This window comes from Vespa mandarinia, chromosome 1 (genome assembly GCF_050613455.1).
Source record: "Vespa mandarinia isolate Hongniang chromosome 1, ASM5061345v1, whole genome shotgun sequence".
NCBI lineage: Eukaryota > Metazoa > Arthropoda > Insecta > Hymenoptera > Vespidae > Vespa > Vespa mandarinia.
Genome location: NC_140810.1, coordinates 10,142,067 through 10,166,728, shown reverse-complemented (window position 1 = coordinate 10,166,728; position 24,662 = coordinate 10,142,067). Strand labels below are relative to the sequence as shown.

Sequence of the window (24,662 nt, the reverse complement as noted above, 5' to 3'; positions counted from 1 at the left end):
TCCTATGCTGCAAATGAGCGACCATAAGCGATGGAAAATGGATATGAACGTAACGGTATATACTCGAATATCGTAATTACTCATCAAAAATCGTCTTGCCAGAACTCGGATCGTACATGTACACGTATATACACATACACACACATACTTAGTCCACTCGTTGCTCATTCTTTTGTATAATGAGATAATGTTACGCTCTTTATTACACGCTCACTGTTCATCACCGTTAACAACACCGTTCGGAGGGCGGATCGTTCTTTAACGAGCCTTTAAAAGGTCTCCCTTTTTGAATACAAATATATATAAGAAAGATGGAAAAATGGGGTTTCAAATGTTTCAAGCGTTTAATGTATATTTCGGATATAATTTTTGAAAATACAAAACTTTTGTTGGAATTATTAATTATCTGTAGTTTAATATATAGATTTATTAAAATCCAAATTAATATATTATTACTACATTATTTTTAATATAATGTTCAAAAAGCAATAAAAGTTATTAATTACTAGAATTAATAATCCTTTTTATTTTTAATACCTCTTAATTTTAATTAATAATGCTTTATCAATTGATATGTATATATGTATATATATATAGTAATATATATCGAATAAAATAGTAACATATAATAATTTGTAATGAGTAGAAAATTTTCTAGATTGTTTTTTAGAAAAAAGAAATAAAAAAAAGGAAGAGAAACACAGAACTATTAAAAGTCTTAATAATTATATATCCTGGACTGTATATTTTTTAAAATAACATGGTTATAAAAATGATACTACCTGTGATAACGTCTTGTTAATGGAAAATAAAAGTAATTTCACTAAATCCAAATAAAAAGATAAACGCATAACGAAGTAAATGAAGCCGAGAGAGCACTTCTCGATTATATGAGCGATCTTTGGAAACGCGTAAATTTTACTAGACGTTTCTTACATCACAAAGGTATCGTAGCGTAAGACTGGCTTCGTAGTAAGTATGTAGGCGGTAGTAGTATCGCTATGGAGTGGAACAACCACATTCCAGAATGCAGACGGCGGAGCAAGTAAGAGGATGCGAATCGCAAAAGGGTAGACATGAAAGAGAGAAGCCAAGAAGGTGGGACGAAGGGAGAAGAGAAATGGAAGAATTCAGGTTCGTGAATACCTTCAGGGATTCGAATCTTCATGTTATAGCCGTTCAACGTGTGCGTTTCGAATATTCTTACGTTCGCGAAACATTCATTCTTTCGAATTCACTTTCAAACAACATTGTAGGATCAAATCTAATAAAGTCGTTGGAACAATAAAGATAACATAGATTTTATTGAAACTCTGAATGAATTCCGACGAATAAAAATATTTCAATCATTTTCTTTTTTTTCTATGTGATTGAATTAATTCTCTACAATATACTATGAATTTTACATATGTACGTATTTTATGAATTTTATTTTATTCTTTTGTTGCTAAATTAATTGTTAATTCTTAATATTAATCATGTATAGATTTTATATTATATAATTTTTATTTAAATAGGAGAAATAAATTGGATTATGGATAAGCAGAGTAAATTGTTTTTATATATCAAATTATAAAGTTGTATATAAAATAAAAATAAAAATTTTCTAGTTGGAAAGGAAAATTTTGAAATTCCCTCATTTACGAAAATCAAATAGAGAAACGAGTTAAGTTTAATGCGATTCTTAGAAGTGTTCAACCGAACAACGAAGTTACGCTTCGCCTACGTAACTGCCTCTAACAGAAAGCACTCGTGAATGGTTGATCTCGTTATTGTACAAGCATCATTTGTATGCGACTTTCGAGATCTGGGTTAGAGCATATCTAAACTCTGAATTTAGAAGTACGTATTTATAACCAAGCGGTGAGTTAAAGATAGTTATTTTTATATCACGAACAAAGTCGTTACATGTGATACAATTTACTCGTAAAATGATGAATGAATCTTTCAGGATTTTCTTCTTCTTTTTCTTTTTTCTGTTTAATAAAAGAAAATCTACACAGCAAATTTGAAAAAAGAAACTTTATTAGGATATTTCTTAACGAATGAAAAAAAAAAAAATTCACAAAAAAAAATTTAAACAAATAAAATTTTAATAAGGAAATTTTAATACAAATCGCAAAATGTGATAGACTTAAACTATTTAAATTTTATAAGGTTTCTTATTTTCAATCCCATAAAAGGATGGTTGAAAATACGAAGCCGAACATCCGGTCGAAGAACGAACATTTGGCGAATTTAGGGAGCCAAAGGACGAACATTTGGTGAATTTAGTGAAACCTTTCAATGTAAGGTGAGTTCGGATACTTAACCACGAAATATAACAAATTAGTCAATAGCTCGAATTTTCAAATTATCTCGTAAAAGATATCTCCGATAATTTGATCTCTCTCGAAATGAAATTAATCGAATCAAGGATAAATTAACTATTAAGTTCAACGGACATTTTGTAGGAAATCCTAGAACATCTGGTCACGTGAAAGCGCATTTCCTTGATGCGTGTAAACGCTTTTAACGTTGACCAACCAAGCGAGACGGATTGGCGACAACGTTTCCTAGATTCTTCTATGAGATTTCCTTCTAATTAGTTTCGGTTCTTCCTCACGTTGTATTATTTCACTGGAATACTTCTAATAAGTACTTATATAACTTATATGACGAATCACAATTTTAATGGCAATAATCACGAATTAAACAAATGGTAGGAGGATCGAAGATATTGAAACTTCGAAAAAACTAAAGATCGATCAGCAGAGATGTTTCGTAAAAAAGTTCCTTAGATGTCTTTCTCCGATTTAATAGAAAGTTTTAATAAAATATAAATATGTAAATTAATTCGCATTTCTTTCGATATTAGTCTGAAATAAAAAATAATTGAGTTTAATCGAATGATAAATTTGAAATTAATCAAATTGAACGAACATTTACTATACAAGTAAACAAATTTATACAAATTTATATACCAGTTAAAGTTTACCTTTTACTCAATATTCATAGAATCATTTCGATCATATCAAATAGTAAATAAATTTATTTAATTCTCATGTTATATGCAAAGTTATATTAAAGTTTATTTTTTACTGAATATTCAATATTTGTTCTAATCGATTGAATAAAAATAAAAAATTCTAAATAAATCATTTCGGTTTCATACCAAATGGGTCAAATAAATACGTGAATCGAGTTGATATATTATGGGGACCGGAAAGTAATGTCGTTTCTGCGCATGTCGATATTTGATTGTTAAAAATTGTTAAAAATTATTAAAAATTTATTCCTTAGAATTTAATTTAAGAAAGCGACATTGCTTTCCAGTTCCCCTGATATATTGGTATATATAATTGGTATATATTGGTAAGATTGGTCGTTACGTTTTTAACTGCACGTAAGGAATTCCGATATACCTAACTCAACCGAGTAGCCCTCAAATTCCTGGCAGGATTCGTCGGCGTCGGTTTCATTGTCAGAAAGTGCTGGTTTCTACCTTTTGTGGGAACCCTATGTACGCCTATTCACAATAAAATGCCTCTAATGATTCTCGGAACCCCTACATTAACTCCAATGCGTCTGAAGAACCCTACCTGGAATTTACTAGATGGTTCTAACCGTTCGATGCGTACATAATGTACATAATATAGCTCTCGCTGAATTAAGGTCATACGGAACAAAAAGTTCATGATCATAGCAAAAAATGAACCATAAAATGAAAGAAGCTACGAGAAATCGAGCGATCGTCGGTAGAAGCTATGAAATTCTTATCGATTTGTTGGTATATAATCACTAATGATATCTGATAGGAGTGCTATTTTTAAATTAATGTTATAACATTACTTTTTTCGTAATGGATTATTTCCTAATGTTAATTCTAGATATATTTTAGATTTTTAATTCTGAAATATAATTTTTTTCTTTTTCTTTTTCTTTTTTTTTTTTTTTTTGATATTTCAATGTTCGATTATAATGCTTCGATGTTAGAACGTTTAGATTAATAAATTTAATAAAGCTATGTTAAAACATACAATGATATATTAAAATTGATATAAATATAAAATTTTGTAATAGTAAATATAATGACGTTTACAAATTAATTATTTATTTTATACGAATATAATTAATGAAAAATATTAGCTATCGTAGAACATTCGCGAATCCTATAATTCATGAAAAATATAGATGGAAAATAAATTTGTCCTTACCAGTTTGAATTGAAACCCGTTTTATCGTTAAACATATCTTTAAGACAAAATGGAAATTACGTATTCTTTTGCTCAAGAGTCATTTCACGCTTCCTCGTTCAAAAATCTTTCCTCGAGATTCGAACTGCAGAAAAGTACACACGTAGATGTGTATTCGCTGGTGGTACTGGAAAGAGTTAAAATTAGTAACGGTCGAGAGACAGTTAAACGGCTCTTTGCGTCAAGGTACAGTCCTCTTTATCGATACTGTTAAGAGAAAACAACGTTCGAAAGGGAATAGATTTCTCTTCGTAAATAAATAACAAATAACAAATAATAAACATTTCTTTTGTAAACTTGAAATATTCATAAAATTCATTTGTTGATGTTTATTACACTGTAACCATAAATTATATAATGAGTAAAATTTAATCTAAAAGATACAACATGGAAATATCCTAAATTTTATTTAAAAAACATTATCAAATATATTATTATATAAACATATTGATTTATGTAAAATTGACTCGGATGATTGGTTTTAATGAAATCGACTTAAAGGAGTGTACTCGAACGTATGTCATTTGAAGAGAGAAACGATACGGTATCTGCGTTAAAAGGCACTGAAAAGAGAGAAAGAAGAAAAAGAAGAAATATAAGAAGAAGAAGAAGAGGAAGAAGAAGAAGAAGAAGAAGGAGAAATATAAGAAGAAAAGGAAGAAGAAGGAGAAATATAAGAAGAAGAAGAAGAAGTATAAGAATAAAAAAAAGAAGAAGTATAAGAAGAAGAAGAAGAAGTATAAGAATAAGAAAAAGAAGAAGTATAAGAAGAAGAAAAAGAAGAAGAAGTATAAGAATAAGAAAAAGAAGAAGAAGTATAAGAAGACGAAGAAGAAGAAGAAGATAAGGAGATGAGACTGTAATGGGCAAAGAAAGAGAGAAAGAGACAGAAGGATCGAAACAAAAAAAACGAGTGAATGGCGGGCAACTCTGAACACGTGAAAATAAAAGAGAAAAGAGTAGTCAAAAGAGGGAGTTTGTGGTCGAAGTAACACCGAGGTTTTACGTCGAGTCCTCTCTTGCGCGAAGAGAAAAGGTGGGCCTTATACAGAGGCTGCCTTCGAGCAAGCAAAGAGTCAGGACAGGATCGGATCTTGTTAACCCTGAACTTGGCCACCGATGTCTTTTCCTCCCTGCAGACCTGCATGTAGTAGGTTCTACGACGGGTTTGGACTTACTGCGTTTGCGATCTTAACGGCAAGCTTTAAATAATTGTAAGAGTTTATGTAACAATTTTCATTACAATAATTCAAATTGAAATGGATGTTTGATGTTCTTTTTTATCATAAGTAAAACATTTTTAACGTTTTTATATCTTAGAAATTCATATAATTTACTATATCATATATTATGTATGCATTAGATAGATAGCTAGATAGATAGAAAGAGAGAGAGAGAGAGAGAGAGAGAGAGAGAGAGAAAGAGAAAGTTTCAGAATAGAATTTATCTAGCATCGTAATTATGTTGTGTAAATAAATTCAGAAAAAAAATATTTCCGCGATCAGAAATCAATGACAAAAATACTTTAAATAATCATAAATTTTTGATGTTAGATTTCACGTAACAGTAATATCTTTCTTATACATTTACACACGATAAAACATGACTTTCTAACCATTACGAGGAATATTAATATAGGATAGTATCGTCTTTCGCTCTGAAAATAGAAATCTTCGTGAGTAGACAATTTTATTTTACTTCATCGATAATGGTAAATAGTAGATCAAAAGATATTTCCGGTTATTTGCTTAGATCGAGTTAACGACGATTGAAAACTGTAGACGAGAACTTTTGACATCGATCAATAAGAACATAGTGAAAGTCGAAAAAGAAAGAAAAAAAGAAGTGTAAACGGAGAGAGAACGCACGTGGAATCTCGTTTTGTAATTTTAATGGCAGATCCGATCTCGTTGGCCCTGAACTTGGCCATGAGTTTTACTTCGCGTAATCCTTCGATGTAGGCGCGTCACGTTTCGAGTTCTTGCTCGATCGCTTGCCACCGGTCGAGTTCTCCTCTCGGAATGCCTAGAACTATTGTAAGGTTCGCCCTAAGTTCTTTCTTAAGACTCTAATCTACTAGTACTTTTTCGTACAGTTAAGATATATTTAATCTTTCGTAATTATTTTCGTAAAGAATAGGTATTTAGTATTTTAAAATATACGCTATATACTTTTATTGTATATATCAGTTTTGAATAATGCTGATAATTTAAATAATTAACGAAATAATTTAACGAGTAATAAGTAAATTAACGAATAATTATTATTTATAAATAATTTAACGAATAATTTATTATTTATATATGGATAAGTATTTGGACTTATTTATTTCTCGTTCATTTTTTTTTTTTATTCTCATGGTCCATTTAACAAGGAATTTTAAAGATCGATTAATTTTAAATGTAGTTCTTATCGTATTGTATAGTTAATGTCTACTAATACTAGCGATGACGTCACAAATAGAAATAAAACTTTTACAAAGTAATATTTTCTTGAGAATATTTAATCTCTCTGTATATTTTCCTATGATCTATTACTTATTTTATATACTTATTTTCTGTTGCATATAATAATGTAAATATATGTAAAAATTATGATATATTATTACTTTATTTAAAAAAAAATTACAGAATATACAATAAAAAAATACATTTACGTTTATAGAAGATTATAACGAGCGTATGAATATTTTTCTACATTCATTGTATATTTTTTCATATTTCACAAATTTCTGGTATAATCATGATATAGATTTATATGATCTAAAAGCAATGAAACGAAATACATTATATACATATATGATAAAAACGAAAAAAATGAAAAATTTTACGTTTACTTTTTCATGTATATAACGCGAAAGATATCGATTTATATTAGATAAGTGCGTATATCACTTAAAGTCCGCGATCATGAGCGCTCGTGCGTTACTGAATACCGTAATTTACCAGTTTGTATTATAAAAATAATGTCGTTTTGAAATTAGAATTAATAAAATGCTGAGAATAAAGAAAACCAATGTTATTCTTTATTTCCGCTTTTAAATTACAGAAATGATCATTAAGAATAATATATTGTGTAAAAATATTATACATTAATTTTTGTATCATTTATTATTATTATATTTTTCACAGATTGATTTATCTGTTTCTATGTCTTATCGACACAAATAATAGCTTTTAATAAAAAATTCATGAGAAAGGAATTACAATTTTGTTAATGCGAATTATTTCTAATCATTAGGATGTTTAAGAGTGATGCCAACTAGTACAAAAAATTATCTGATATATTCAATTTTCTGTTTCCTAAACTAGAAATGACACAAATTTCGAAATTAATATCGCTCGTATTCTTTTGATATAACAAAATATTACATCATTACGATGATAATATATGAAATCTACGAAAATATATGATGTCAATTTTATATTGATAGCAAAGAAGATTCATTACTTTCTCTCTTACCTTTGTTTCCATTACTTCATTTTCTCACTGCTTATGATCGATCTTGAAAGAAGTGTATGTTTTTATCATTATCTTGATTGATTTTCAATAGAACGATCGAGTATCCAATAAATGTTATCACTGGATTTAATTCTTATCAAACAAGGAAAAAGGAAAAGTACAGAAAGGAAAGTGACTTCTCGTTATCGAATATATTTCACAATAAAACTCTTAATAAGAACCGATGTTAAATTGAAAAACAAAGTATTATTGTTCATGTCCATCAACATTACCATACCAAAGAAATAATTACTTTTTGTTATAAAAACGAAAGTAAAATTATTAAAATAGATATTTTTCAAAATGAGTTTTATCCTATAATGATTAACATTGTAGTCTCTCTCTCTCTCTCTCTCTCTCTCTCTCTCTCTCTCTCTTTCTTTCTCTCTTTCTCTCTCTCTTTTTCTTCATTGTCTCTCTCTTTTTTGCTCACACATTATTTAGATCATATCATAGAAACATGGTCATATGAAGAAATTAGGTCATATTAGGAATATGGTTCGAATACTCGTTGAGAACTTCGCACAATGTTTTCTAGACGATCCCTTTATCCTTCGAATTCACGTACGGAATAACCCTCATTAAGGGTGCATTTGCGGTTAATGCGAATTAGGAGAATATATTAGTCACGCTGGGAATTGCAGACGCGTGGGAGTGGAATTTATAAATCGGAGCCTACAACAAATCGAGGAAGTTGAGTACATATATACTTCTTAAATAATATTTAAAAAGTTTTACAATAGTTTATGTGTATTTTATCATCGGTTTTAATATTTTAAAATAAAATAACAACATATGTATTATATACGTGCGCGTACACATACACACATATATACATATACTATATATATAATTCTTATCGAATTGACTCACACTTATAGGAAATGCTAGTTCGACACACCTGTATGACATTGAAACGGACAGATTTATAAAATATGCCATGACCCATTTTGGTCAGGTTGGTAGAGATAAAACCTGAAGCAACAATGAGACGATGCTTTCTCTGTCGTTACTTTCACCTTTCTGCGGGATACGCTGAGTAATATCCGTTCTTTTATAGGTCAACCTGTAAATATTTACACACACACGCGTATATACAAATGAGTCACCTAAAACTCGATTACTTTTGAAGGTAAAAGACAATTCCTCAGGAAGAATACATTTGATTTGAAAAATATAGTAGAGGTAAAAACTTTTATATAACGATTATATTTTTGCTCGCGGTATTATAGTTTTGTTTATTTATTATAATTGACATGTTTTGAACTTGTCTTAATCTACTTTACAAATTTTCTATAAGCAAAAGAATAAAGTTCCATATATAAAAAAATGCCAATGATGGCCATACTTTGGAAAATATGACTTTTGATCAAAAGTTTTAATTTCTAGTATATCAGTCCTCTCGAAAAAAAAGTATATATATATACATAAATATTTTTATACATTTTCTATTATATATAAATATTTTTATGGTTCCAGATTTAAATTATCTATCTGATATATAGGTACATATATTTTGATATAAGAATAATTAGTAAAAATGTTGTAAATAAAAGTTTAATCGAAGAAGAGGGTATTATTTTTGTAGAACCATTTATTTCATTTGAGTGTTCTTTATAAATGATATTTTTTCCTAAAATACTTTAATAGTAAATACTACTTGTGTATTGCGTAAATACTATAATTTTGATTGCAGCTTTGTTAGATTACAGATTGTTATATTAAATTTGTATTTTAAATAAAAAATTGATACATTTTAAAACAAAATTGAATAAAAATTACGTACTGATTCAAGCATGTCAGTTTGTCCGAATATAATGAGATTTGAATATAATTAATATGATTAACTAACTATCTGAACTTTATAAATTTTTGATTTCATTTTACTATATCGACGCACTGCTGTATTCCCCAGCCATATATATTTATTTTGCTAGAATGATAAAATGCATCGCACTTATATGCGATGTACGATTATACCATGGTAATACAAAATTAAAATTTATAAGGCAAGGCAAAAGACAGCAACCTATGTCTTTAGACATGAGAAAGGTTGTGAAAGGAAAAACTCATCGAAAAGTTATGATTGCCATAATATGTCTAAACTTTTCTTTAAATTGTTCAACTTCCACGTGGTTGTTTAACGATCATAATACTAAATCTCGCAAATTTCATTCGTTTCTTTATTTTTAGTTTATTTTATTTCGCACAAGCAACCTTGTCAATTTTCCAGTTGTTGCGTTATAACGACGATGCTTTGTAATAAATACATTGCTATCTACTCTTATTTTTAAACTATCGACATAGCGATAGGACATTTTTCACGAGCCGCGAGATAGAGCCATTCAAATATTATGATATCTTATCGATATCAAAACAAGCTTCGTGCACTGATTGCAATTTACCTGTATTTGTTAAAACGTTGATAGAAAATTAATTATGATTTTCTATATATATATATAGTATATATAGTATGTTCTAGTATATATATAGTATACTATATATAGTATATATATATATAATTGTATATATACTATATATGTATATATATATATACACATATATATGTTATATACATATAATTAATGAAAGAGAAAATGTTCAATTTGCGATAAAAATAATTATTAAATAATTATTAAATTTCAAATTTATACGAATATTTTCATTAGATTCAATCATTTTAAGATTAGAGCAATAAATTAAGAAAAAAAAAAGCATTTATCAGTGATCATCGAACATGAGATTCAAGAATCGTTGGAGCACTTCCATAAATACCAAGATTTCATAAGTATCAATAGGTATTTCCGTGTTGTATCTGGGACACCTTTGCATACTGATTAATGAAGTGTTTACAAAGTAAATCAACGAAACAATGCGACCGTCATGAAGCAAATGTCGATCGGTGATCGTAACAGCAACTTTCGTTGGCTGGAAATGTTTTATTTGTTGGTTTGGCTGATTGCATGATCCAGATTCGGGTCATTGATAAATCCTTTTCGAAGGTTCGATATTAAAACCATGCATATTATCTTGACTCATAGTGAAACGTACCGTATCAAACGATGATTATCTAAACTTTTCATTATTTATGTAAATGTTAGTACAAGTACGAACCACAAATTTAATAGATTTTTTAATTAGTTTTCATACTTGTTTATTTTTTACTATTAAGATGTATCATAATTATTTGTTTCGAAAAAAAGAAATAAAGCAACTTTTACAGTTTTTGTAATTTATATTACAATAACATTATAGACAGAAAATGATAATCCTAATTATTAGTTATAGCGTAGATTATAAAACATTTTTCAATTTGTATTGCATTGTATCACGTTTGATTCAAGTGTATCAACATATACCATTGCTTTAAAATGTTCGATGAATGATCATCTTTAATGATTCGCCGTATTCGAACGACGATGCTAGTTGATTTCATATGATCAAAATTTGATGATTTTAATTACAAACATTTATTTCCCTTGCAATGCTTTCTTTTTTTCTTATTTTCTTTTCTTATATATATTTTTCAACATTTTTTCAAACGAAGTAATTTGCACCACAAGTAAAAGTGTTAATGACACCCAGCCATCCCCAACGATCATTATTATTCTTTTGCTTTATCGTTGAAAGCGAATATCTTCACGTACTGCCGACGCAAGTCTTCCATTTTTCTCGCATATCTTTTCCTCTATTTTCAACGTATATAAATCATTATTTGTCTTATACCTATCCACCCTAGGATTTCTACCATGTCCATTACTAAAGAAGGAAATTTATGTAAGATTAATAAAATAAATAGTAGAAGAACCTGAATTAAGCGATACTAATTTTTAAATTATAATTTTTAAAATAGTGATTATAAATCGAAATTAGAATTGTCATTTTTGTGATTGCTTTTTCCATAATTTTATCTCTATAATTTATTTTATGTGTAATAAAAAGTATATGTGTGTTATTACATCAGAGATCGCTATTCCATTTTATTAATAATTATTCTAATGAGAAATGATTTTTCATATTAGAAAAAAGAAAAATATTATTGATTATATCATCGATCATGGATAAGTTTCGAAGAAGAGCGGCAACACAATAGATAATATTCGATATTTTATCGATATGAGCAAATGAGGATGGTTTAACGGACAAGCGAACAAGCGGAATGATAAAATTTTTTCGAAGGAGTCCTTTTAATCATGACTCACCGATGAAAACGATATCAATTGGTGCTCTTTATCGAGATAAATCATGATGTTAGGCCAATCGATCGAGGAGAAGAAGCGATAAGGATTAATGAAATATGCTTGTTCTCTGACGGGAATTTCCCGTCAGTCGAAGAGAAGCGTTTAAACTTATTACGTGAAAGTCCGGAAAAAGTTCGTACGTCATGTCACAAAGACGACATAACACGCAAATTCTGTTGTGTGTTTTCTTCACAGGTTTATTTCTTGAATTGATTGAGTTAGGTAATCGTATTTTAATCACTTTTAAAGTTGCTCGATCAAATTTACTTTCAAAAAAAAAAAAAAAGAAAAGAAAAAGAACGAATGGTTTTCTATTCGGTGATCGAAGATCAGATGTTTATTTGAATAAGTTATAATTTTTTCTTTCTTTCTTGTTTACATCAGGTCAGGGATTACAATGTTACACATGTAATTCAGATATTCATAATGATTGTGCCAATCCCACCTCAGAGAGACTCCAGAATTGTAATCTAACAAATATAATACCATTTTCAATGACAAATTCAATGACAAATTCAATGACAGGTATTATCTATATACATACATACATATATATATATATATATAATTAAATTATATTATATTATAAATAATATATATTATAAATTATATTATATTGTTATTAAAAATTTCAATATAAACAACTGTTTACATTGACAATGGATAATAATTTATAATTTTTCTTATGTTTTCTTAATAATTTTGTACTCATTGTGTTTGAAAATTATTAATATTATTATATATTCACGTGTGTGAACAAATGACTTTATTTCCCTAGATGACTCTACATTTGAGACCATTATGACTGATAAAGTTATGTGCTATACCGGACATATTACATACAAAAATGGTAAGTATATAAACTCATTTTCAATATCGAGTTAATCAATACGAATTAATATAATTGTTAAAATCTTGACATTATTAAAAAATTCCTCATATTCTTTCGTTTTATAACAAATGTGCTTATTAAGACATTCTAATATGAATTTTTATTTATTTTATAGAAAGTGAATATAAAGAGATAATAGAACGGGGATGCATTTCCTCTAACTTCTATTGTAACGATATTCTATGTTTATTTCCATATAATGTGGAAAATTGCCATATAGAATTCTGTCAAAGTGACCAATGCAATTCTTCGGGTATGGTAAAGATGGGAATAATATCACTACTTTTACCATTAATCACAATTTTATTACGTATAAGATAGAGAAGACGATATCTATTACCATAATTAATTATGATTATTACCATATTAATTATGATCATAATTTCAAACAAATAAGGTAATAAAGGCATTAATTGAAGAATATTAAAGTTATTATAGTCATATTTTGAGTATAAATTTATTTTTTTTTAATTTAAAACTATAAGAATTTTCACTTTGGTTAAAATGAAAAATATTTTGATAATGACTATAAAGAAGGAATAAATTATGTTATTAATTATAGAAAAGTCTTTATGTATTACGACTTTATCAAACAACTTCCGTGAAATTTCAAATTGTACATTCAGGATGATATGACGGAGATTTGAGACTAATTCGAACATTTCAACAAAGTGAAAAATTTTCTCTGTACGTTTAAGAACGATAGACCCATTTGAGCGATCACGGTACAATGACCATTTACCGAGGGGTATCGTATATTCTTCATGGTACAGCAATTACGATACCAACGCGGAACAGTTATACGTCGTGTATACTTCTTATTGTATAAGTATATCAATTTAAAAATGTCGCGTTTCTAAATCTGAATTAGAAACAAATCTGTTAGCACGTCTTTCATAAATATAGGCACATTTCGAAGTTTAAAATAAAAACATTGGTAGATAAAATAAATTCTATATTTGTTAATTTGAATATAATTGTCGTTGTGCATTTGAAAAACCAATAATTAAACAATACAATAACATTATTATTACATCGAGACTGATATTGTTATCGTAAAAAATACAATAATAACGATATGTCTTAAATGATATGTATGCAATAATAAAAGTAAATGCATCATTTTTCATCATTTTATGCAACCAATACGAACGATTTTCAGAATAAACGGAAATTCGTGTATGACTTTCTCGGCTGCTGTATACTTCGTGCGTTCTTCAACATCCGTCAAAAGCACGACTAAACGTAAGTTTACGCGGAATCGCGTTACGCTTACGCGGATAATGTTATAGAGTTATGTAAAACTGGGCCGCGATGCTGTGGGAAATTCTTCGTGCATCTGCCAACGGCAGCGGACCGAACCCTACCTACTTCTCTCTCTCTCTCTCTCTCTCTCTCTCTCTCTCTCTCTCTATCTATCTATCTATCTATCTATCTATCTATCTATCTATCTATCTATCTATTTCTTTCCAGTTTCCTTCTGGGTACCACGATCTACCGAAAATTCTCATGCTCCCTTCATAAATCTTCTGAGTAAGTACCAAGAACACGTCACTCGAAATATTCGAGTACAAATTTTTCGAAAGTACGATTGAAAATTTTTCTCAACTTAAAAAAGTTACCTACGAGGATATAAAATATCATAAAAAATAAACAGATAGAAAACTGTATATAGGTCAACTATTTTTATTCTCTTTACTTTAGTTTATTAAATATTATAGGTAATTCGTTTACAAGTTCAAAACTTTTAGTTGATGCGGCTATCTAATTGATTTTTGCGGTTCGCCGGCGAACTATTTGGAGCGAGTTATTAATTTTACTTGCAGTATACCGATACCGAAAACAAGTATTAACGTTATATTATGGAAACTTGATATAAAAGTTGATACTTCGTTATTAATGATACTCGACTATGCTTAAATTGTTGATACAAAGACGTAAGCACAATTTACTCGTATGGTCAACATTACCAATATGAACAAAGTCTCACTTGGTTCTTTATCATGTATTTTAGAATTCGATTGTTGAATCACGTTGTTAAAAATTGCGATAAATAATCAGTGATATATCTTATAGTTATTTATCTGAAACAACTATTTCTAAAATCCATAAAAAATCGATCCATAAAAAACCACTTAATAATATAAATAATATAAAATTAACGACTTAATAATATAAAATTCCAAATATCTGCTCATTAACAAAGGTTTAAAATGACTATCATTCGTTAATATTCTTTAAGATTTACATAGATATGAATCTAGCAAAAAAAAATTCCTAAAAAATATTGTTCTCATTTTACAAGCAAGTACGTAGAAACTACGGTTTACATTAATTTATTTATTAGATGTTTCGTTGTCCATACATATGTGCATCGTATACTATTCGAATACTATACCCACTATCTATCTCCAGATTTTCATAAGTCGTCCTATGAAGCGCTAAATAAAATTCGTTATGTCCAATCTCGCAAACTTCTAATATTTTGTATGAGAAAGCAACATTCTCGTAATTTATCAGGGTAGCACCATCCATATCTTCTCTCTGGCATGTCCCTTCTTGCACTTTTTCTTTAATTTCTAATAAATTCAAAGTATTCTATCGTTTAAAAAACTATGAATAAATGATAATCGGTAAAAGTTGTATCTACAGATTTTTATACAGTTCAACGTGATTATTTATTTTATCCATCTTTTTTCCTTCAAGATAATAACGAAGAAAAAATAAATAAAAACGATATACATACAAAATGATGTACAATACATTCAAAATACCCTGTCATTTAAAAAAATTATGAATGAATGATAATCGATAAAAATTGTATCTACAAATTTTTCTTCAATTCAGTGTGATTCTCTATTTTATCTATGTTTTTTTCTCAAGAAAATAACGAAAATATAAATAAATAAAAATGATATACATATATAATTGGAACGTGAAAGCTAACGCGAGATTTCTATAACGCTTCAGACACGAATTAGACAAAACTCTTGAATGAATTTTCTATATAAATCGCTAGTAAAGGGGCAGAGTCTGTCCGCAGCGAAACTCTCGTCCATCGGATTGCAGTCACGGCATGTAAAGTGCAAATATGCGGATACATCGACAAAGAGACGTGTTACCGTCCTTTCCTTCGTTCCGCCTGGTAAACAAGAGCTACCACCGTGATGACTCTTATCCTTAGCTCCATTCACGTTTTTTTCGTTTCTCTTCTACAAAGGAAGGAAGAAAGAAAGAAAAGAAAGAAATAAAGAAAGAAAGAAATAGAAATTACTTCAATTCGAACTACATCAGTAATGGTTTCCTACTTTCCATAATAAATCATTTGATCGAATATTCAAAAGATCTATTGAAGATTTAATTTTATTCTTTTTACTTAAAAATTTTTAAGAAATATTTTGACGGAACTAAACAATGAGAAGAGATTTAAGTGAAGATTTATCTCATGATTATTTAACAATTTTAATATTAGATTGGATTAAAATACAATACTTTTATTTCTTAAGTTTTACAAAGTATGTATCTAATGTATTGAATTTTTTTGAGTATTTTATTAAATTACGAATTTTAATACAAACATTAGCTCTTCGAAGCTTCAAAATATTCAAGATTCTAATTAAGAAAATTATGTTGTATCAGATAGTGTAAAGAATTTCTAAAATAATTAAAAATTGTATGCTGTATCTTCGATGTTTCATGAATCTTAAGAAAAGAAAAGAAAAAGAAAAAAAGAAGTCGAAAAGGATCGGTCGAATTTTTCTCGAGATGACGTATATCCCCGTAGAGATTGATAGTTCTCTCCTAGATTTCCTACTCGAGCGTGCGCGCTTCGAATTTCAAAGCGTAACCGAGCGCGGGAGGCTCGACTAAGCGAGTCAACGCTTCGTGGCGCTTCAGTCGATGGTCATCCTTCGTAAGTGACGGATCGTTTCGTTTTCTAGTTTCTCTTCCTCATAATAATTGTCCCTTTTTTAAGTTTTCATTTCGCAGAACATTTTATCAAGGATCATCCTGAACGAGGAAACAATCCTTAAAAAATTTATCTCACGTATACGTAACTTTGATCGAAGATAAGGAAAAAAATAAAAAAAAAACACAAAAATATCAGTGTCGAGTCCCAGTGTTTTAATTACAGTGTCGATTATGATGCGCGATCAGCGGCTTTAATTTTTTTATAATTATACCCTGTCACAAATCAAACGTCACGGGAATTTTGCGACTAGATTATGAACGTGAGTATTTAAGCTATCTCATTTTTTCTCTCTTTTCGTATTTAGGATATAACGTATGCCTATATAAATCTTTAAGAAAAAAATTAATTTTACGTTATTTCATTTCGATTATCCTCATAAGAAGTTCCTAACGCATTATCTTGGTCATAGGAAAAAAAAAAAATCCAGTAAACTTTTAACATATTTGCGATATTGCAACGAAACATTCACTTTCGAAGAAATTCCGTTTGAAAGTTATTTACATAAAGTTCGTAAAAATTTTCAATACATATTTAATGTCAATATTTTTACAAATTGCAATTTTTATTTTTAAAGATAGATATTTGTGGGTTTATCCAACATCGAAAAAAGTGCATACATTATTCTATATATATATATATATATATATATATATATATATATATATATATATTCTATATATGCATAAAAATTTTAAATCATTATTAAGAATTATTATAAACTTTTTGAACAAGAGAATATCATCAACTAAAATTATGAAAAGCAAAGAGATTTGAAAAAATTAACATTTTATCGAATTATATCTATATTGAATTCATTCGTTTGAGAAAAAAAAAGGAAGAAGACTAAATGGCAAACGAAAGATACGCGTTTTAAAAGAAATCGGACGAGATCATTTACAAGATACAATTCTTTTAGACTTTTCGTAGAAGAAAAAATATTTCGCGATAGAAGACGTGACTCGTTCGTTCGTTTTGAGGAAACTAGTGTGCGTACGTTTCATAGTACACTTATAACAAAACACATGCTACTTTTACGACGGGAAAATATGTGAAATCTTGAAACAAGACGATGTGAAATACTTGATAGTTAATAAATCTCATGTTTTTTTTGCAAAATTGATAAATCAAAAACAAACAAAAATCAAAACAGAGATTGAACGTAGATAAATTTAAAAGATTAATTTTTCCTTATTGCCATATAATTATATGATTAATATTATCTTACTATATATTATTGCAAATAATTACTATTTTTTAAATATAATTAAGTATAAACATAAGAAAATCATCAACATATCAGATGTTTATTTAAGATCTGTAGAACACTCGAAATTTTTGAAGAGTGAATTTCTAATGAATTCGAGTATTACTTTATATCAGTTTTTTTAACCATAGTATTGATAATACGAACAATATCATGTCCACAATGCAAAACGTAAAATGGACAAGCGTTTGTAATGAATGTGAAGAAGAAGATTGAAAATAAAATTATTTTGAGAGAATATCTTGTATAGAAGTTCTAAGACAGTTTCCATTTCCATTCTATGCAAGTTCTCTTACTTCGAATTAGCTTTACCATTTTACTGGACCGAGAGCTACCGAGACTTCGACGTTCACAGCGTTTACTGAAAATCGAAGATTTCTGCTTCGTCGAGCTCATTAGGCGCAAGAATTCGCTTATCCATTTACTATTTACTAATGAGGATTACAAAGAGTTCGTTTTACCGGTAAAACAACGTCATTCGAGCGCGTTGATATGTAAGTACTTACTTATTCGCACGCGTCGCATGCACAAACACGAATATAGGCAAAACTTTTAAAAAGGAAAGGAAAAAGAATTGAACTCGTTTACTTTTCTCTCTTTTTCCTCTAGTCATTTTCTTCGAATTCTGTAGACCGAAATAATCATCTCGAGCAGACTGCACTTTTACGATAATTTGTAATACGAAGGACTTTCTCTCCTCTCTCTCTCTCTCTCTTTCTCTCTCTCTCTCTCTCTCTCTCTCTCTCTCTTTCTCTCTCTCTTTCTCTCTCTCTCACTCTCTCTCACTCTCTCTCTTTCTCTCTCTCTCTCACACTGTTTGTGCATCTCTCCTCTTTTCTATATTTTCTTTCTTTTTCTCATTGTCTAATTTTCTGATTTTTGTTTTGTTATTCCCACATACGGAGAAAACGAATATGCTGGGGATAACTCGTGCGAATAATCTGAAAGAAAGTTTTCTGTGAAAAATACTTCCTTATGCTGTGGCAGCAACGTGCAAAGTTCCTTATTCTCAAAGCTTCTTAGGTTACAATACTTCTCGCGAGCTTTTTCGGTCTTTCGTGATTTATTATAATGAACATTGAAGAATCGTAAATCCTTTAAGAGTAAGCTCGTATATATTTTTCTCGAATAATTTACAAATCGTGGCAATAAATGTCACAGATAAAAAGGACTTTCGTAATATTTAAAAATTCTTTCGAACCTCTCCCGTATCCGTTGTTTCCTTTTTTCTTTTCTTTTTTCTTCGCTATACACCGTAATTATTTCCAATGCGAAACGGTTACCACGACGATTTCGTAACTCAACGCGATCGACATATTTGCTTCTTTTTTCTTCTTTTATTTCTTCGTTTTCTTTTTTCTTTTCTTTTCTGACAGAGAAAAGGTAGTTCGACTACGATCGTATTAAGACAAGAATCGTTAAATAATCTGAAACATGGGTGTCACAGTACTTCGGATTATTATCAAAGCAATTCGTCCGTCGTAATTACGAGTGTCTAGTGAAAAACTGACGAGTCGGCCAATGGAAATAAATAAAAAGATAGATGATAGAAAGATATCCCTAACCACGGGATACAAAAGAAACATTTCTTTTCTTTTCCACCGATTCCCATTTCACGATTGTGCCACATTCTATTGTAGCATTAAATTATTTGACCGATTGGAACACGCAACTAGGAGCTAGTGACATTCCACACATGATAATTAATTCTCTTGGCCGATTCTCACAAGAGTCAACCGACTGAAAATAGAAACGCTTATATGTTTTTATTTAGTGAATTTGTATACGACAATATACAAAATAGCCAGTTTGAAATCGCACGAATATTTCGAATTTTTATCAAAACGAAGTTATCGAGATCAGCGGATGTAATCGAGACCGCAAATCAATTTTATTCGATTATAAATAATAATAATAATAATAATAATAATAATAATAATAATAATAATAATGCAACTACGTTAAACATCAATTGAATTTATCATTTTTATATCAGTTTTTCGAAAAAGATATTTATTGTATTGATCGCATGAAGAAGCGTTCAAAGCTTTAGGCAAGTGACTTAATCGATGGTTATCTATATCCGGAGAGCGTGCGTACATATGATTGTATATACAGTCATAGTTAAGAGGAGGAAAGAATTGAAAAGATTAAAAAAAATAGGCACGCGAAATCGCGATGCCGATAAGCTGTATACACGACACACATGGAAATTAGATTAGTATGTCACGTATACACACCTACTAGCATGACCGAATCGAATTCGTTTGTTTGGAAATTTTCTTTTATATCTTTTTATTTCTTGTCTTGTTCAATTGATTTCTTTTCCTTTTTTTTTTTATCGAAACGAACGAATTTTTTTCTATAAAATGTTTATTTTGTTTATCACTACATTAAACTTATTATCCATTGATTGTTACAACGAACTCGAAACGATGGAAAGATACTACACGTGGGTAGAAAATATTCTAAGATAAAAAGATAACTCTCGATCTATCTTATCGTATTAGACATGAATTCTTGTTGATGAACTATATTATCATTATCGTGGATCATAAAGCACGTCTCTGATTTGCATACTCGTCTCGATATTAGAGAGTGTAACCATGTAACAAACGCTATTCCAGACAGGAACTGCGCCGATTAACTATAGTCGAGATTCGTCGCGATTTTCCAGGAAACGATTCGATAAGGAAAACGTCGGTACGTTTCATTAACGAACGCCGAGAATAATCGTGCTAATTATCGTTCATTCGTTTGCGTATTAACGATGAAAGGAAAAGGATAAGTAACGCGATCAAATCACGCTTCGTAAAAGTTTTTTCCTGAATAATTGTAAGAAAATAAAAATCAAATTTTTTTTTATTTTTCACTATGTTTTTTCCGATTTCACATTATAATAGATATGCTTTAAAATTGATTTAAAGTTATCAAATCATGAAAGTTATACGGTAGATAATAAAACTCGTGCCAGACATTTTTATTAATTATATAGTTACGACGTTGTCCTGCTGATAAAGGGTAGGATGTAGGGTGGAAGTGGATACTTTACAAACATAGGCGCGTCGCGATCATCCATTTCGACGTTAAGAAACAGTGATGTCATCATCTCGGTGATACGTCGAGTAAACAGTCTCGTGAAATATACGTCATAGCATAATACTAATATTGACGAAGCCCCTTTTTGATATTTCGAGAAAATAATTGATAATGTTGGACGGAAAACAGTGAACACAAATTGGACGGCGTATAGTTTCAATTTCTCGAGATAATCGATTCGAATAAATGAAATATTACTCATCATATTTTTATACAAACATTAAAAATATTATTTATTATTAAATTATTTATTATATAAATATTATTTATTATATTAAAATATTATTTCAAAATGTTATTCGAATATTCTGTATAAAATACGATATTTTATGTAAAATATGATGTAAAATACGATATTTAAAAATATCATATAAAATCAAAACTTTTTATTATTCGATATAATTTTAACAGCGTATTGAATCAACAAAAATTGATGATATTTACAAAGGTCTTAAAAAGAAATAAAATTTGGAGACTTATAGAAATTTGAATTATTTTAATTCGAACATCTAAAAAAAAAGATCTCGAAACATCTATAATAAAGCAATAATAAAACAGCGTATATATATCTTAGTTATATTGAAAAAAAAATATGAACTATAAATTTTTTATTTCTATCGAATACTCTTAACGAATTTCTTTGTTATCAACTGATCAAAATGATTTTTAATTAATAATTTTTTTTAATATCCAACGGTTTCTAGCTCACGCCTACGACTTTCTACCAAATCTCACGTACGCGGAAAAATCATGCATAATGGCGTCATTAGCGTTAAATTGCCATAACGAGATCGTTATTTCACGTTGGTTTGATCAATTAATTCAATTTTATTATCAGAAATATTTTTATCAATATCGGCACATCATTTCTTTCCCTTTTATAATGAAAAATCGATTGTGTCATATATTCAAAATAATTCAAACATTAAGAATAAATACGTATACAACTTGTATCACATTTTCGAAAGAGAAAGCCTGAGGATCGATGGTAAACTACAAATTAGAGTGCAAATCAATGATAAACGTTAAGCCGAATACAACGGAACATTACATTGCCGATTGGTGTCAAGATACGCGGAAAAAATCTCTACGCTGATGTATTTACCTATTTCGTATGATGCGATTTTTACGAAATCGGAGAAGTCGAAAATTCTAGGATCTTTCATTGGAGAAAATAAAAAAGATTGCACGGAACTTCGTATTTCCTTTTGATCTGCATACAAATAGAATTCGCTCAACCGATACACCGATTTGATTCGATTGTGGATTTTAATGGCATACAATACCGATGAGATCTCCTATCTCAAAGTCTATGTATTCGTTACGAATGGACAAAGTTAGATGATTATAACGAAGCTAGATTATAACCGTTTCAGAGAATGTTTATAAGAATCGAAATATTATTACAAAATAAGAAACATTTACCTAAGCCGACGTGAAATTAATATCGCTTTTTAAAAGTCGAATAATCATAAAAATATATCTAATCGAATTTAATCATAGCAATATATTTAATCGAACAAAAATAGAAACGTTAATAAAATACGATATCACAAAATTTGAACTTCAATGTCGCAGATAAGTAAATAAAGTGTAATTATCGATAACGAAATATGACTCGATAGCAAAGTCGAACTTTCTACTCTTTTATCTATCAAATGGACACGCATATTTACAAAACATTAAATTGGCTATAATATAACTTCTAATGACAATTACGAATGACAATAAAAATTATTCAATCTAATGAATTCTTATTAACCAAATCGTAAATGATAAGATATTGAAAGCGCGATATTAATTATTCGAAATAACTGATATGACATCTTCTTTATTATCTACGAATAATCATGTTTGTCTTGTTTTTTTACTTTTCTCTTTATTTTATTCTTATTTATTTTTTTCCTGAGAAAAGGTCGAGTGACCTGAAGACGATGTATAGCGTGAGAAAGGAACAGTCTCTTGGGATTCAGGTGCTGCTATGCAAAAATTTGCCACTAGGAGATACGAGTAAGAAAGAGAGGTGAAGAAGAAAAAGAAGGAAAGAGAGAGAGAGAAAGAGAGAAAGAGAGAGAAAAGAAAGACCGAGGGCCACGCGAGACCCCGGGGGCCTCAAGTTCATTGACCGATACTTTTTCTTCCTCTCTTCTTCTTCTTCTTCTCACTCACTCACTCACTCACTCACTCACTCACTCACTCACTCACTCACTCTCTCTCTCTCTCTCTCTCTCTCTCTCTCTCTCTGTCTCTCTCTCTCTCTCTATCTCATTGACTGCCCCTCCCTTTTCATTCTCGTCTCATTTCTCTCCTTCCTTCTTGCCCTTTTTCCACTCACTCCTTCTTACCGCTTTGAACACGTCTCTGTCCGAGACGGAAAAAGAAATATCGATCTTTTTGAAAAAGAAAAAGAAAAAGAAAAAAAATTACGAAGAATGAAAGAGATGTGTGGAGAAAAAAAAATGATTGTCGTGGATCAAGACTCAATAACATGGAGGAAGGACATATGAACGAAAACGTGATCGTAGATAAGACGGTAATGGATAATGTAACATGAAATGTTACCTTAAATAATATAAGTATATAAAAACAAAATACAATGTAAAACAAAAGAAATTAACCTTTTAAAATATGAATTAAATAGTCAAATTAATAAGATAAATAAAGACTAAGTAAAAAAAGGTGAAGAGAAATAGGATATAGAAAAAATCGTTGCTTTTCAAAATTTGGTTGATCAGCTAATAAAACGTTCTCGATTAAACTGAAGCAAAATTTATGTCTCGTTGTTCGATATTGGTACGCTTCCATTTCCATCGGCGCGAAATTCACGCAGAAATTACAAAAACCACGAGAATATTACCGTCGAAAGATCGATGTCTCCCTTTCTTCTCGAAAGGTCCGACGCTTTCATCCATCGAGGGAGATCAATTGGGTTCGAAGGTTTCTCAATAAAAGAGAATGAGCAACGTGCACGAGTTAATGCGCTCGTTATCGTGAAAATGGTCATTCGGCAAATATTTAACCCTCGTTGCAAAACGATGTCGACGACTTCTTTTTTCCTAATATTGCCAAATATTTAATTTGTCCAATAATAACGATAGATTATATTGATTATTAATAATATTCGCTAATTCGAGTGTTGTAATTGTTATTGTAATTATTTTTTTAGTATTACTATATATACAAAATGATAAAATTAAAAATTCTGATTAGAAAGTTGATATTATATTACTTATATATATATTATATTATATATGATATTATATTACTTATATATATATATATATATATATATATATATATATATATATAGAGAGAGAGAGAGAGAGAGAGAGAGAAAAAGAGAGTTATAATTAACTGACGTTTTATTGTAATAAATTTTTTATTTATAACGGTACTTATGTTATAAATTTATGAATTAACTCTGTAGTTACTTGGTTCATTGACCATCAGAAAAACA

General features: G+C 29.3%; 2 protein-coding genes and 1 long non-coding RNA gene across 5 annotated transcripts in view; 2 read left to right on the top strand and 1 right to left on the bottom strand.

Annotated features, from left to right (window-relative positions):
- Positions 1-6,044: 6,044 nt before the first annotated feature.
- Positions 6,045-8,750, bottom strand: LOC146873300 (uncharacterized). The gene is made up of 3 exons (XR_014982385.1): positions 8,610-8,750; positions 7,698-8,411; positions 6,045-6,266 (listed from the first exon to the last, which is right to left on the bottom strand). It is a non-coding gene; the product is annotated as an uncharacterized LOC146873300 (long non-coding RNA).
- Positions 8,751-12,040: 3,290 nt separating this feature from the next.
- Positions 12,041-13,993, top strand: LOC118445745 (uncharacterized). 2 transcript variants are annotated; one of them, XR_004839377.2, is made up of 5 exons: positions 12,041-12,199; positions 12,362-12,502; positions 12,756-12,827; positions 12,985-13,266; positions 13,432-13,993. XR_004839377.2 is itself a non-coding variant. In XM_035875553.2 (4 exons), the coding sequence occupies exons 1-4, from the start codon at positions 12,121-12,123 to the stop codon at positions 13,188-13,190; spliced, it is 498 nt and encodes a 165-aa protein (XP_035731446.2). In that variant the 5' UTR covers positions 12,041-12,120; the 3' UTR covers positions 13,191-13,993. The 2 variants fall into 2 exon arrangements, 1 of the variants encoding a protein (XP_035731446.2); XM_035875553.2 differs by having other exon boundaries at positions 12,985-13,993.
- A 2,762-nt stretch (positions 13,994-16,755) lies between these two features.
- Positions 16,756-24,662, top strand: part of MESR3 (misexpression suppressor of ras 3) — a 49,372-nt gene continuing 41,465 nt past the window's right edge. For both annotated transcript variants that reach the window (XM_035875551.2, XM_035875552.2), the window contains exon 1: positions 16,756-17,101. In XM_035875551.2, coding sequence (XP_035731444.1) covers positions 17,096-17,101 — 6 coding nt within the window. In that variant the 5' untranslated portion in view covers positions 16,756-17,095. The remainder of the gene's footprint in view (positions 17,102-24,662) is intronic.